The following is a 13,516-nucleotide window of genomic DNA, read 5'->3' as shown; positions in this document are numbered from 1 at the left end:
ACACTCTTCAAAATTCCATTACTTCGTGCTCTTTTGTATAAACTTAGCCTTGGTATTTATGACAGGATGGCAGGGGAAACTACATGCCTTTATTAAATTATCACAGAAACAACACAGGCTTCCTTACCTTGTAGCACAACCTTGGCAAGGAGAACCTATCTCTTTCAGTGGAGATACTAATCATCTGCATCAGAGCGTGTTAGAAAAGCTGAACTGGAAACGATGACTTAGTTCTTTTTTTTTGTCTCAGTACAGGACCATTTATACCCTAAGCATTTCTGGCAGGTGTTTGTCTAATCTATTCATAAAGACCTCCAGTGACAGCAATGCCATAGCAGTCTAATGCATTCTGGTGTTTCATTGTTTTTTAAAAGTGTTTTCTCTAATCCCAATTTCAATCTGTAGTCAATCACTCCTCTTCTGGATATGACTACTGACAAAAAGACATCTTTGGGCACCTAGCTGGTGGAGAGGAGGAGGAGAGAAGAGGAAGATTTTCCTCTGGTTTTCAAAGATTAACATCTATACACTACAGCCTAATACCATCCTATCAGGATCCTACCATCCTCACTTTAATTAGAGTGGTGAACAACCATACATTGTAGTACATCTGTGAATCTTAACTATTCTTCCAGCAAAAAGAATATAGCGTTTCTTCACTCTCTTAACATCTTAAAACCAAGAATGCCAATACGCATTTAAATACTAGGCTTACATATAAAAATTGCAAAAGTAACTGAGAAAAGGGCTACTAGGAAAAAGAAAACAGATCTTGGGCAGTATTTCTCTGAATGGTTAATTCTGTATTGCAGAGGGCCCTCTACACTATCTGCCCTGAATCAGCCAAATAGACAGGCTGTCACTACAGTGAGTGTTATAAGACACTTTAAACACCACAGGGCTCTTAGCCAGGTTACTACATTTCTGAAAAACAAGTGCACATAAATATGTTAAAATTTATTATTATTACATTTTCAAAACAAGCACTTGCTTCATCTCCCAAGAAACTGAGATTCTCACACTAACTACATCGGGACTGGTAGGTCTGAAAACTTGAGCTACAGAAATACCTCTACACAATGTAAGGTACCTCACTAAGTCAGGAGAACGAATTATTCCTTCTACAATGTTATCACGAATCTGCTGACGATCATTTTCATGAATGTTGAATGGAAATACTGCTTCTCCAGGAGGTGGTTCACGGTCCGGCCAGTACTGTGTCACCATGTTCTTCAGGTAAATGGCAGCTAAGTATAAACATTGGGGAAATAATAATTTAATGCTAACACATCTCCACATTACTCTGTCCTCAACATGTAGTATAGTTGAAAGTAGAACAAAGAGTTGAAAAGACAACTGAAAACCACTGCATGAGTTCTTAACAATTATAGGCACTAAGCATAGCTGAGTCAGAAAACCATTTTTTTAATGATTCCACACAAAATCAGGCTCAACTGCCTGGTCCTAAACAGAATAGGATAGTACTTCAGTCAGCTTCTGTTGGGGCACATTCTTTATTACAGCAGTCTTCCATATGGACATAATATTCCATCGTTGTAAACAAGCAAACAAAAATCTACTAATCTGCACTTTTACTGATCCCTAGAACAACTACTCAAACTCAGTAAGTGAACTTTTGGAAGGCTCATGTAAACAAATCATTGCACCCACAATGCTTGGGACACTCTGCTTGGGGAAATGGCCAGTATGAAACTGGCACGGGGCCTACTTTCTATTCAGACAGAAATGTTTGTTGTGAATTCCCTAAGCTTTATCTCACTATTAGGATTTCCCATAATCCCTTAGAATTGTTCCCTTCTGTCTCACATGAAAAACCATGAAAAATAAAGTTAATCTTCAACTGAAAACAAAGCAGCATTTATGCCTCAGTATTGAAATGCCTGTAGGCATTCTTTAGGAAACATAGGAAATATGGTGTAAGACATTAAAGGAATGTTCTTAATAAACTCTTATCCCCGTACTATTTCGGTTGATTACTAGATAAAGTTTTAAAGCGTAAATAAGATATCCTTGGGTACAATCATTTTTCTTGGTGATGACAAATTATGAAGTATGAAAACATGTAGTTTGTAAAATATTTTATAGGAGCAAGAGGAAAAACAGTTTATTGTCTATGACGTGCCAGAATATTCAGACAAGAAACAGGTCCAGAAAGACCAGCCCAAGACTTTAATTTACTTTGTCCACAGATCTTGTTGTTATTCAAATTCTTGGCTTTTAAAAAATTCCCAGGGAAATATGTTGACTTACAAATGTAATTTAAATGTGCTTTTCTATTTTATACCCCTACTCTGTAAAAAAATTTAAAAATTAAACAAAAATTTTAAAAATTATGCTCTACATACTTGGTTTTTTCCCTGAATGATACTGAAATGAGAGATTAATTTATACAAATGACGTTATGGAGTCCAGATTAAGCATCAAACTTCACTACAGAATGGTTTAACAATGCATTCAAAGTTGGATTATCTTTGAAAAAATAAACGCCAGCATGACAAACAGCATATGTCAGCATGCCCCAACGCACTCAGGGGATTAATAGGATCTGTATAAAAAAAACAACAGTGCTTCTACGGGAAATGCTAGTCCATAGGATAAAAACAGAGCTGTGGATGAAACAGTATTCATCAATTTCTTGAAAAAGCTGAATATTTTCTGTTTCTGTCAAAAATATTGTATAGGAGCAGTTAAAATAGATTATGAGAATTTAGAATCTGATCTTACAGAAACATACACTCAAAAGTTAACTGTATCACCACACCTGAACTCACACACACAGTTGGGCAATCTTTCTAGACATGCTCAGACTATAAATTTATAACTTATCAATGATGTGACCCTCCTTCATATCTACTTTTGTGAGCAGACACCATAGATACTGACTAAGCATATGTGACTACCCTTGACCTAGGGAAATATGGGATTTTTTTTCATTTTTCAGAAACTTTCATTTTTTCCAGGAAAAGGGATTCAAATACAGAAATATGTATTCAAATGAGATCCACTTTTTTCTAAATTCCCATTTGTCCTGGCATCACTACTTCTTCACCACCAGGAGAAAGAATACCTAAGGCTCCCTGGGTACTCAGTTTTGAGGAGAAATCATTCTCTTTTCATATCAGTATCACAGCAATCCAGTAGGGATCACTACAAACACAGGAAAGCCAAAGCAGGACTCTACCTTATACCCATGGTTTTATCTGACCCTCATGCAGAAAGAAACAGCAAAGATAGATCCTCTTCATTTCCACATTCAGGACAAACTTGAACTTACTTACACTGCAACAGCTCAATACTGTGTTGAAATAACTAACAGACTGACTTTCTACTGAAAGAAAACGAAACAAGGAATTTATCTCACCTGCTTGACGCACTGGAAATTCAACTTGATCTGATACTATGATTTGCAGTAGACTTGGAGCAAAATTGATGATCTTATATGACTGAAATACATATAAAACACAGTTAGCAAATCACTATGTTTAAAGAAGACTGTATTACCAAAAGCTGAATAAGAAATTCAAACTAAGGACTTTGCAGTGTTCTTATGAAGTATGAAAGGTTTTAGCACTTGGATTTACCCAGATCTGCAGCAATCCAAATAATTACTTGTAAAAGCTGAGTGTATAACAGCACATGGGTGGAATAAGTAATGTGACAAGGCTCTCTATTAGAGATTAGTGATAATGAATATTTAAATAATTCTGAGAATGCATAATGAGAAGCACTACAGATCTGTCTTTGAATTATTTAACTAGCCTCATAAGTCAAATGAATATTGACATGCTTCATCAATACATACCATTTATTTGCAAACTAGATTGTGGTATAACAGCAATACTGAATTTTTAAGAGATTAAGAGAACCATTTAAATTTATTTTCAAGTGTAAACAGCATCTGCCTTAGCCATATATTTATACAGCTACCTTTTAACAAACTACATGTATAGTGCATCTTAACAGAAAAATAAAAACCAGGGAAACACAGTGGAATAACCATTTTTAATTAAAATCAAGTGTAGACAAATAACATTTCAAAACCCACAGCCTTCCTCGGAACTTTTCAAACACTACATGAGCCATGCAGCTGAAGAATTTCAAAGAGAAAACAATGCTCACTGAACTTCTGAGCAAAGCACGCCAGATTTAAAAGATGTGAAAATCTGATAGCATTATGCTGCTGTCATTCAACAGGGGTCCTCCAATGTGAAGAATCGTTGACTCAGCATGGTGCAGTTACCGCTAAGCCTTGGCAGCATCAGTAGTTACTAGTAGGTCAGATCTTTCATCACTTAGATACATGTGCTTTATGTTCAAAGAGAGATGTTTCTTGGGGCTAGATGGCAGAAGTTTTCTTTATTTCACCTTTTATAGTATTTCTTTCCAACCAGATTATGCCTGGCAGTTCTGTGGTTGTGTTCAGAGCTGTGCTTCAAGTACAAGTATACTACATAGTCCCATAAACTTTACCTCATTCTAAAGCTGTGAAATAAGCGGTACATTCTGCTCTTCATGTACCCAGTTCCTTGAGCTAACATTTCCGTAATGAGGTAAAACTACATTGCTTTCATGATGCCTAAGTGTAACAGCTGCATCACAACACTATCATTCAATAATTTTACCAAATCACTTAACTTTCTGGCCCTCATTTTACTCATTATAATGATAGTGTATTTCTAACCTATTCTGTGCTCAGAGACTCATTTGATGTTTACAGAGTAATCTGAGATCTCAGATAAAAGCAGTAATGGCAAATCAAAAGCATACTCTCCTGCAATTCCCTTCTCTATAAACTTTAATTACCCATAAGTAATGCTCCAAATAGAGTAAAAGCTGTAACAGACAGCACAGGAACTCCATTTATCTACAGACATGCTGAAATACCAGCTTTCAATATCAACTGGTTGAAGCATACTGGATTCCAAAGATCACCTTTTAATCAAGTATCCTGGAGTCCAAAGCTTGCCCTTCAGCCACTATTGGACAGAATCTGTACAGTGTTGGTGGGTTCTTATGGGGGCTGCAGTAGGCTGCAGCATCCGCCAGCACTCAGCACCCAACTCCGAGGGAGACAGGGAAAGCATAAGGAATCCCAGCAGCACGGAAAACCAAAAATGCGTGCGAACTCTAATTGTCTTCTTTCTTCTAAACAGTGTCAATATGCTGTTCTCAGACCCAATCTACACACAGCTTTTACTACTATAAACACACTGATTAAGAATGCAACCTTTTGGGGGCTTGTTTTGTTGTTGTTGTTTTCCTGCAGTAATCCTACCAGTATCACATTTAGGGTGGACACAGTGATAACAGTATAAATTATTTCCCTTTCTCTGTGCAAACAGCTTTTACTGAATCTACATGAAAGTCACTGCTACTCCAGGAAGCTTTATTGGTACCACTTGTGCTGGCATACAACTGCTATCCCTGAAGTTTTGCCAGGATACATACAAATACGGTTATTTGGCCTGCACAGCAAATCCTCTCAGCAAGCGCCTGGAGTGACAAAAGACGTGTTACGCAGAAGGTACGTGCAGTGTCTCAGAGGGGGCCCCATCCCCACCAGCACACTGCTATGAGGGTTTCTTTACACTTTACATAATGACACCTCTAAACAGATCTCAGGGACACAGTATCGAGCTCCCACTAAATCCTTCTACTCCATACTATTGTCATTACCATAATTCACATTTTTACATAGCTTTGTTTGTTTTCCACTCATTATCAGAAACATGAACGCTGTAGAGATCAACAGAGATTGTGTGCCTGTTTTAGAAACAAGACACCCAATTTTGTTGTATTTGTGAGGCTCAAATACTATCCTGTTCACTTGTGCAGCAACAAACCCGCTCAGGAAAACTACATGCCGCTTGCAGTTTTTAGAACAGAGGACTTTTTAAAAAGCTGCACGCAGCAACATTTTTTCCTATACCAGCACATTCTCATTGGTTTAGCTGTCATGCTAATTGTGATCTTGGGATGTATCCTTTCCCTGCCTTGCTCAGGAAACCATACAACAGGCTCCTGAACACCACCAAGTAAAGCTGTACATATCATGCCAGCAGGTGCAGAGCAATTGTCAGGTGTGCCCTGTGTAAATGGAAAGAGACAAGAAAGAGACCTCAGAGCTGGATGAGGTCAGTAAGACAGTTATTTTTCTTTTTACAGCTGCACCCAAACTTTTACAAAGGGAGAGCAGGAATATCCTCAGTCTCACAGAAGGAATGGAAAGCTATCTGCTGATTTTGAAGAGTCGTGCCCAGGAGCCGCAGGGAGGCACCAGATGGCTGAAAAAGACCTTCGGCGCAGCTCCCGTAACACAGCACACTGCTTTGTGCAGTTGGTGAATAATTACATTGCCTTGAATTCACATTGTTGTGATTTGGTAAAACTTTCTATGAAGGTGCTGATCAATGTGAGTGTATGTTTGTATTGAAGGAGAAAGTAAAGGTTTTTGAAAAATAAACTTTCACTGAGTACTTACAAAGAACGATTATTTTAAAGCTGTGTAAAACACATACTGACTGCTCTGGCATGGATCACAGATCAGAGCGTTTATGCTTAAAAATAACCCCTCATTTAATTTCCATTAGGATTAAGAGGACGGGATACAGCAATGTGCAAGGCTAGCAGCTAAACTGGGAGAAGCATACAGCACTGGTAAGATACAATTGGGTAAATTTACAGCAATGGAGAAGAGATGCATATGTCCCCATGCATCTTGCTCCATCTCTGTCCACTGTCTCAGGATCTGTGCACTGCACTTGTACAGCTTTCTGCACTCTGTCCTTTCACCTTTGGCCTAACATGTATTCTTCCCTGCCTCAGCATCACAGCTCCAGCCTTCAAAAGATCAGAGAATACATCACTTTTTGCCTATTTCCTCTTCCATTCGATTAGGTATAAAACCAATGACACCCAAGAAAGCCTCAGATAGGCCACTGAAAAACAGGAAGATGAACACCGTCACATGTAAAGGACTAGAACGCAAGGAGATGTAAGCAGGAAAAATATATAAAAATTTTCCCAAATGGATCCTACTGAAGCAAATACTTTTCACATCTGACATTCAGATTTGGGTCCCAGGTTATCATGCATTATATACTACTAAATTCATTTCAATAAGCATTATTCTTGTGTCTTGCTTGCTGTCGCATTTAAAGCCCACAGCAAGCGACTGCTCCATAATCACATCTGTCAGTAACCTTCTCACTACACTGATGGCAACCACAGTGGCTGAGTGCAGAACGGCACTGGAAGGTGCTTCTTCCCCTGCAGAACAACAGGACAATCTAGGACAATGGATATGGAAAACTGGAGCCTTCCCTCAGGTTCTGCAAGCGAAGCCAAGACCATCCTTCTCCACCAGCAGTAAACATCTCTTTCTCTGTACCTCTGAATCCAAGTACCGCACGTAAAAATTGCTGAAAAATCAAGGCACTACATCTTTGTTTGCAAAGACAAACATACAGAAGAAATTTGTACCTTGAATACATATGTAATTAACTGTTGACAAAGATTATTTTAAGGCTTACGTACATTTGACCTGGATGCTCAACTACCCAGTTTACTAAGGTTTATTTTCTGTTTGCTGTGCACTGAAAATGTGTTACTTAGAAATTCCATCAGTATTTGTCACACTCAGGAATATTTTTGCAGTTGTTAATAGTATTTTCTCTCCTGTTTTTTTACACTGTCAGTCACAGACAGTTGTTAAAACAAGCTAGAACTTCAAAAGACACTTTCTTCTTTCCCTGTCTACATGCAAAGGTATTGTTTGGGGAGGGGAAAACACACAGTGTTTTCATACACAGTGAAAATAAGCATATGTAAGAACCTACCTGAGCTTCTTTCCTCTGTGGGTTCTGCTGCCAAATTCATCCAGTCTCAAACTCCACTTTCCACAGAACTTCTAATTGTGCAAGTCAACCTCCTCATCAAATTGGTCTTCAAAACAAATACCTGAGATTCATTCCGCTAGTTAACAACACATGCTCATTGTCATTTTCAGAGTGGCCTTAAGATCCCTGCCTACTATGGCAGCCAGCTCAAAGATGTGGGGATATGGAAGGAAGACCAACTTTATTCCGGACTCTTCTGCTTTCGGGCAATCTTCTCACTCTTCTTTCTCTTCTTCCAGCACTGCTGCTTAGTGCCCATCAAAGCCAAATTCTGAAACTCCTTCTCAATATTTAAACAAACAGCTGTATTTCTGCAACTGTGTTATTTTCCCCTTTGTTACAGGCCAAAGAAATGTATTACAGCAGGTTGAGCCAATGAAGATTAATGCATAAAAACTGTCTGGTAATCTTATCTGAATTGGAATCAGAATGACTTTGTATGTTCACATAATCAGACAGTACATTCCACAACACTCCAAGAACTGGCACATGAAAGCAGTATTTAGCTACTTAAGAAAAAAACAAACAAACCCCAAAACCAACAGAAGTCCCTGAAGTCCATGAGACAAACCTAATGAGCAAAAGCCTAGAACAGATATCAAAGGTGCATAGAAATTGCATATCTTTTTTGGTATGATAATTGACTGTTCTAATAAGTACAGTGTGATTGATAGATATGATCATAAAATGCACACCGATTATGATGTGACAGCTGACAAAAAATGGGGGGGGCACAAAAGAAAAAGAGGGGGATGGAAAGATGTGTACACTTAGAAAATCAACAGGCTAAAAGGGAAATGACAGCAGTTACATGATAGAGATTACTGACCTGGGAGGAAATTACTGCTCTAGCTTATCAAGAATCACATTTCAGATAAATCCCACACGTAATTTGTGTTTAGGTCACCGACAGAAGTGAAATTTGTTCATGACTCAGAAGAAGCATGCATCATCCAAGGAGAAAGATCAGAAAAATCCTACAAAGAACTGAATGATCTTTAGAACTGCACCAACAAAAATGGAGCAGGGTAATAGGACAAAGTACCTGGTCGTGCACTCAAGGATAATAGGAATTTCTACTAAAAGCTTGAGGTTTCTTAATGAGGAACAACCATACGATAAAAGGACCTTGGTATATTAAGTGATAAGAAATATGTAGACATTGGACACGAAGAAGATAATTGTAGTTTTAGGATGTATCAAATGAGGTATTAGTGGCATTGAGCGTGAGTCTTTCTGGAATGCTGCAAACACAAATGACTAGATTGCACAAGGAAGATTAATTCAAAGGGGAAACAAGTGCGGAGAAGAGCTGTGCTCTCCTATGATCTCATAAATTCAGTTTTATGGTAAGAGAAAGGAAATACAGCCTGTTGAGGCTAGGAAAACAGGCCAGTAGGGATCAGCCTTTGACAAATACGTCAGAGAGGGTACCAAGAAACCTATTCTAGTTAAGAAGTAAGATTGGCACAAATGGATATAAATGGACAAATGGACCATAAATTAATTTTGGCTGAAAACCAACACTTGTTTATAGCTGCGGGAGGAAGAAAATTCACAAACAGCCTTCCAGTAGATATAATAAGGGCAAAAAATAAAGGAAACTTGCTTTCATTTCTGAATGCAGTTAGAAGATAATCCAGAAGGCAGACAGCAACTTCATTGATTTAGCTCTATCTTTACACAGGTGCAGGAACATACAGAAGAGAAAGAGACATTTTCAAACATGCTGGGACTTTTTACAGGCAGGCAAGCTTTCATTCATTTGAACTCCATTCCCCACGCTCTACACTGTAAGCAAATTATGGAGTTGGGACTATTATGATATTGTTCTAAAGGACTCTGTATTGGTACCAGCAATGAGGTGCCTACAGAGAGGTGCTATATTGGTAGACTAGTAGGATTTATACTCTCTGGGAAGCTCCTGTCTCCACCTGGATTAAACTGGAAAGCAAATGTACACGGCAGATGAGCTAACACGAGAAGTTTTACCTCAGCACCCATTAGCGTGTATCAGGAGCAGCATCACTTTAACTGTTGCACAGAATAAAGGTAACCCCTGTTCTGTTTGGCCAAGTGTTGTATTACCACTTCAAGTACTTATTGTTGGAGGGTTTTCTGTTTGGTTGGTGGATTCATTCCTTTGTTAAAACACGATAAATGCTAGAACAACATCTGGATTCCAGTATTTGCAGGAACACAGTGACATGTCAACACTATCATTAGATACATGGGAGTCTGACATGTCGCTTTGAAGTCTTGGTTCAAAAGCACTGAAAGGCTTCAAGATGTCAAAGGCCCACGTTAAGTGACATTCCTCAGGAGCACTTTTGTTCCACTCATCCAGAGTCATGTCAAACCCAGCACTGCATCAGTACATTATGTCAGTCAGATACATCGTGCTTCATTTAGTAACAGGAAGCCTACACAATAATAGGTATGTCTTAATTTCAAGATTCATTCTTTGTAAGTCAGAAAAGAGAAAATGTGTCAGCTATTTTAAATAAAATTCTCTATCTCAACCTGTTCTCAAGAAATATACTTGCACTCTTGAATCTAAAACCTGTGTCCTCCATGAGAATTACATTATCCATCACTTGAACTTAAAAACATTTTACAGATCTCAAAACACTTTCAAAATTTTTCCTGAGCTTCACAGTACTTATCGGTGATGTTAAAACGACAGTGCTAGGAGCAGGACCCAGGAATCCAGACAGCTGCCTCTTTGTTCTGAGCCTGCCAAACATGCAGCAGTTTATTACTGTAGTTTTGACTCCTGTGCAACAGGCTGCTGACAAATATTTATAATTTCCCTCTCACTCCTTAATAGTGGGGATAAAAATAGGTACTGATGGATTTTTAAAGTAACTATGCCAAATAAAGAAAAAAAGTTTTGCACTTTTATCTAACTGTCCCCCAAGAGCATTCTCAACATGCAGCGCTTAATCCGCTGATTTACTAAAGGAACTTGCCAACTGCTAAAGCAAGGATTAGCTATATCTAATTCAGAAGGAGTTTTAAGTTGCCTAAATAGAAAATTAAGCCGGACGAGCAACCCTGAAGTAGCAGTAATTCCTGACAGCCAATTCTCATCGACTGTTTTGTTAACACACCGTCACAGTAAAAAAATCCAAGTCCTCCAACAGAACTGATCAAATGTCCCATCGAAGTATAAAGGTTAAAGCTTCATTAGTGCCATGCAAGGGAACCTTCTCTTTTTTCAAATGTCCAATTTTAGATTGTGGTCACGGCGCACGCTGCCACTACGTTAACTGTGGGATGCTGTGATAAATACTACCCATAAAAATCTAACGCCTTTCTCCAAGTTTTACTTGGCATTCTGCTGAACGGGACAAAATGAATGCCCGAGAGTCACTGCTGCCTATCACCTGTAAGAGCGAGAGAGAGATCTGAGCAGAGCCGAGCCCAATGTCACGCCTTCCAGCGCCACACACCGAGCGGCAGCGCTCAGGCCACGCCGAGGATCAGGTCGCCGCGCTTCGCTTCGGTACGCCCTGCTCGCAGGGTCACAAAATTCAGGACAAAATCGCCTGAGGGCAGCGATCCCGCCCAGCCGCCCGGCACCTGCGGCGCGGACCGGGGGCCGCGCTCCCCACCCGTACGCCCGCCCGGCGGCTCCGGCTGCCGGCAGGTCTCGCAGCGGCAGACCCCGCCGCGGGGGTCCCGGCAGCCGGACCGGGACGGCCCTGCCTCCCGCGCTGCCAGGCCGCCCTCGCCCGGTCCCGCGGCCGAGCGCCCGGGCCGGCGGCGCGGCGGGGCGGCCGCTGACAGCCGGCGCGGAAGGGCCCGCTCCGGCGGCGGGGGGGGAGAGGAGGGATGCCGCCGCCGCCCCCCGGCCCGGCCCCGCTTTCCGCTGCATCCCGCGCAGGGGGAGGGCAGCGGCGCGGGGACCCCCGTCCCACAGCCCCTCGCTGCGGAGGGAGCGGAGCGAGCGCTCCCGGCGCGGAGGAGGGGGCGCGCCCCGACACCCCCCCCCCCGCCTCGCCCGCCCCCCGCGCCCCTGCCGGCGGGGCCGGACGGCCCCGTGCCGCGCGGCGGCCGAGGTGAGGCGAGGCGCGGCGGGGCGGGGGCGGGGCAGGCCGCCGGCGGGTCCCGGCCGGGTCCGTCCGCTCCCCTCACCTGATTGAGCTCGTTCTCGGCGGCGATGCGCAGCTTGGGGTCTATGGTGCCCTTCAGAGCCTGGATGATCCTGTTGGGATCCATCTTCCCCTTCCCTCGCCGGCGGGCAGCGCTTCCCCGGGGGCAGGAGGAGGAGGAGGAGGAGCCGCCCCCGCCGCTAGCGCCGCCGCCGCCCCCCCCGTGCCACAATCCCAGGCTCGTGTCCCCCACCCCCCCCGGTCCCTCTCCAGAGCCATTCACCGGTTTGCGACAGCTGGGTATCGGGAAACGGGCGCCGCTTTACGGCCGCAGCGCCGCCTTCTGGCTTGGCGCAGAGGTCGGCGAGAGGTGGCCGCCATCTTGTTGTACGGATAACAGTCGGCGGGGATGGCTCGCAGCGGGCGGGGTTAGGGAGCGGTTTCCGAGGCCGTGGCCGCCCGGTGGCGGCGGCCATGTCGCGGTACGGAACGGAACGGAACGCCGGCTGCGGTGGGCCGCCGGGCCCCTCTCCGTGAGGGAGAGGGCGGCCGGGGGCGGGGAGGCCGCTGTCCTGACGGAGCGTGTGCGGCAGCTGTTCCGCAGCCTCCGCATCCAGGGCCGCCCGCCCCGCGCCCCATCCCTGCAGACAGCGGCAGGAGACTCGGCCGGCAGCGAGCCGTCGCTGTCGTGGCGATGGAGGGGAAGCCGGGCCCTGCGGCACGGGACGCCGGCGGGGAGCAGGCCCGGGCAGCCGCGGCGGCCAGGGGAGGCTGGGGCCCGGCACTGTTGGCAGCGTACAGCAGCCGCCGGCGCCGTTGTGTCGAGCTTGCACTGAGCGACAGCGCTGGCTAGGGCACACCGGTCCCGCAGACATCTGGTTGCCCGACCCACGGGATGCTTCCAGACCCTCTGCGCCCGCCGGCTTTGCCAGCGCATACTTTCACTGCACTTTAAAACCCTCCTAGTTTTTCTTTCTTAATAGTTTACTCCTTTTTCCAGTAGTTTTCCAGCTTGCGCAGCAGGCTTGATTGTTCTGTATTTGCTACCATGCGAGTTGTTTGCGTGAGAATTAAAGTGAGAACACCAAGACCGAATGGTGGTGAGGTCAGTTGCGTGGTGGAGAACCGACATTATTCATACAGTTAGCCAGGTACCTAAGGTATGTGCATCTGGGCAAGAAAGACTCGCAACATGCAGGAAGACATAAAGTTGCCGCAAGGAGCTTCCTAAAATGTGCAGTTGGGACACACAGCATAATTCCTACTATGCTTCTGAGCATGTTTCTTCATGATACTTGTCTTCATCATTACGTAGATTAGTACACCCTGAAAATGGTTTGCTTACCTTAATGGTGTTCGTGTGTGCAAGTGGCTGGAAGGTGCTTACCACTCAAGTTGTCAGGAATATACAAACACCCCTTCTAACTGCAAGCGATTGCTGCCCCATTTTGATTCTCCACCTGTGTCCTCCTATTTTTCCCCGTAAATCCTGGAACGTGC

At 43.4% G+C, this 13,516-nt stretch overlaps 1 protein-coding gene across 3 annotated transcripts in view; it reads right to left on the bottom strand.

Annotated features, from left to right (window-relative positions):
* Window positions 1-12,168, bottom strand: part of IPO8 (importin 8) — a 48,129-nt gene extending 35,961 nt beyond the window's left edge. For 2 of the 3 annotated variants that reach the window (XM_030041299.2, XM_030041301.2), the window contains exons 1-3: window positions 12,060-12,168; window positions 3,383-3,464; window positions 1,091-1,247 (exon numbers count right to left, since the gene is read on the bottom strand). In XM_030041299.2, coding sequence (XP_029897159.1) covers window positions 1,091-1,247; window positions 3,383-3,464; window positions 12,060-12,143 — 323 coding nt within the window. In that variant the 5' untranslated portion in view covers window positions 12,144-12,168. Of the gene's footprint in view, window positions 1-1,090; window positions 1,248-3,382; window positions 3,465-7,859; window positions 11,693-12,059 lie in introns of those variants that run through there. The other variant, XM_030041300.2, reaches the window with a different exon arrangement.
* Between the last annotated feature and the right edge of the window lie 1,348 nt (window positions 12,169-13,516).

Source organism: Aquila chrysaetos, chromosome 17, assembly GCF_900496995.4.
Source record: "Aquila chrysaetos chrysaetos chromosome 17, bAquChr1.4, whole genome shotgun sequence".
Lineage (NCBI taxonomy): Eukaryota > Metazoa > Chordata > Aves > Accipitriformes > Accipitridae > Aquila > Aquila chrysaetos.
Note: the sequence above shows the minus strand (reverse complement) of the source record. Positions and strands in the feature narration are given on the sequence as shown.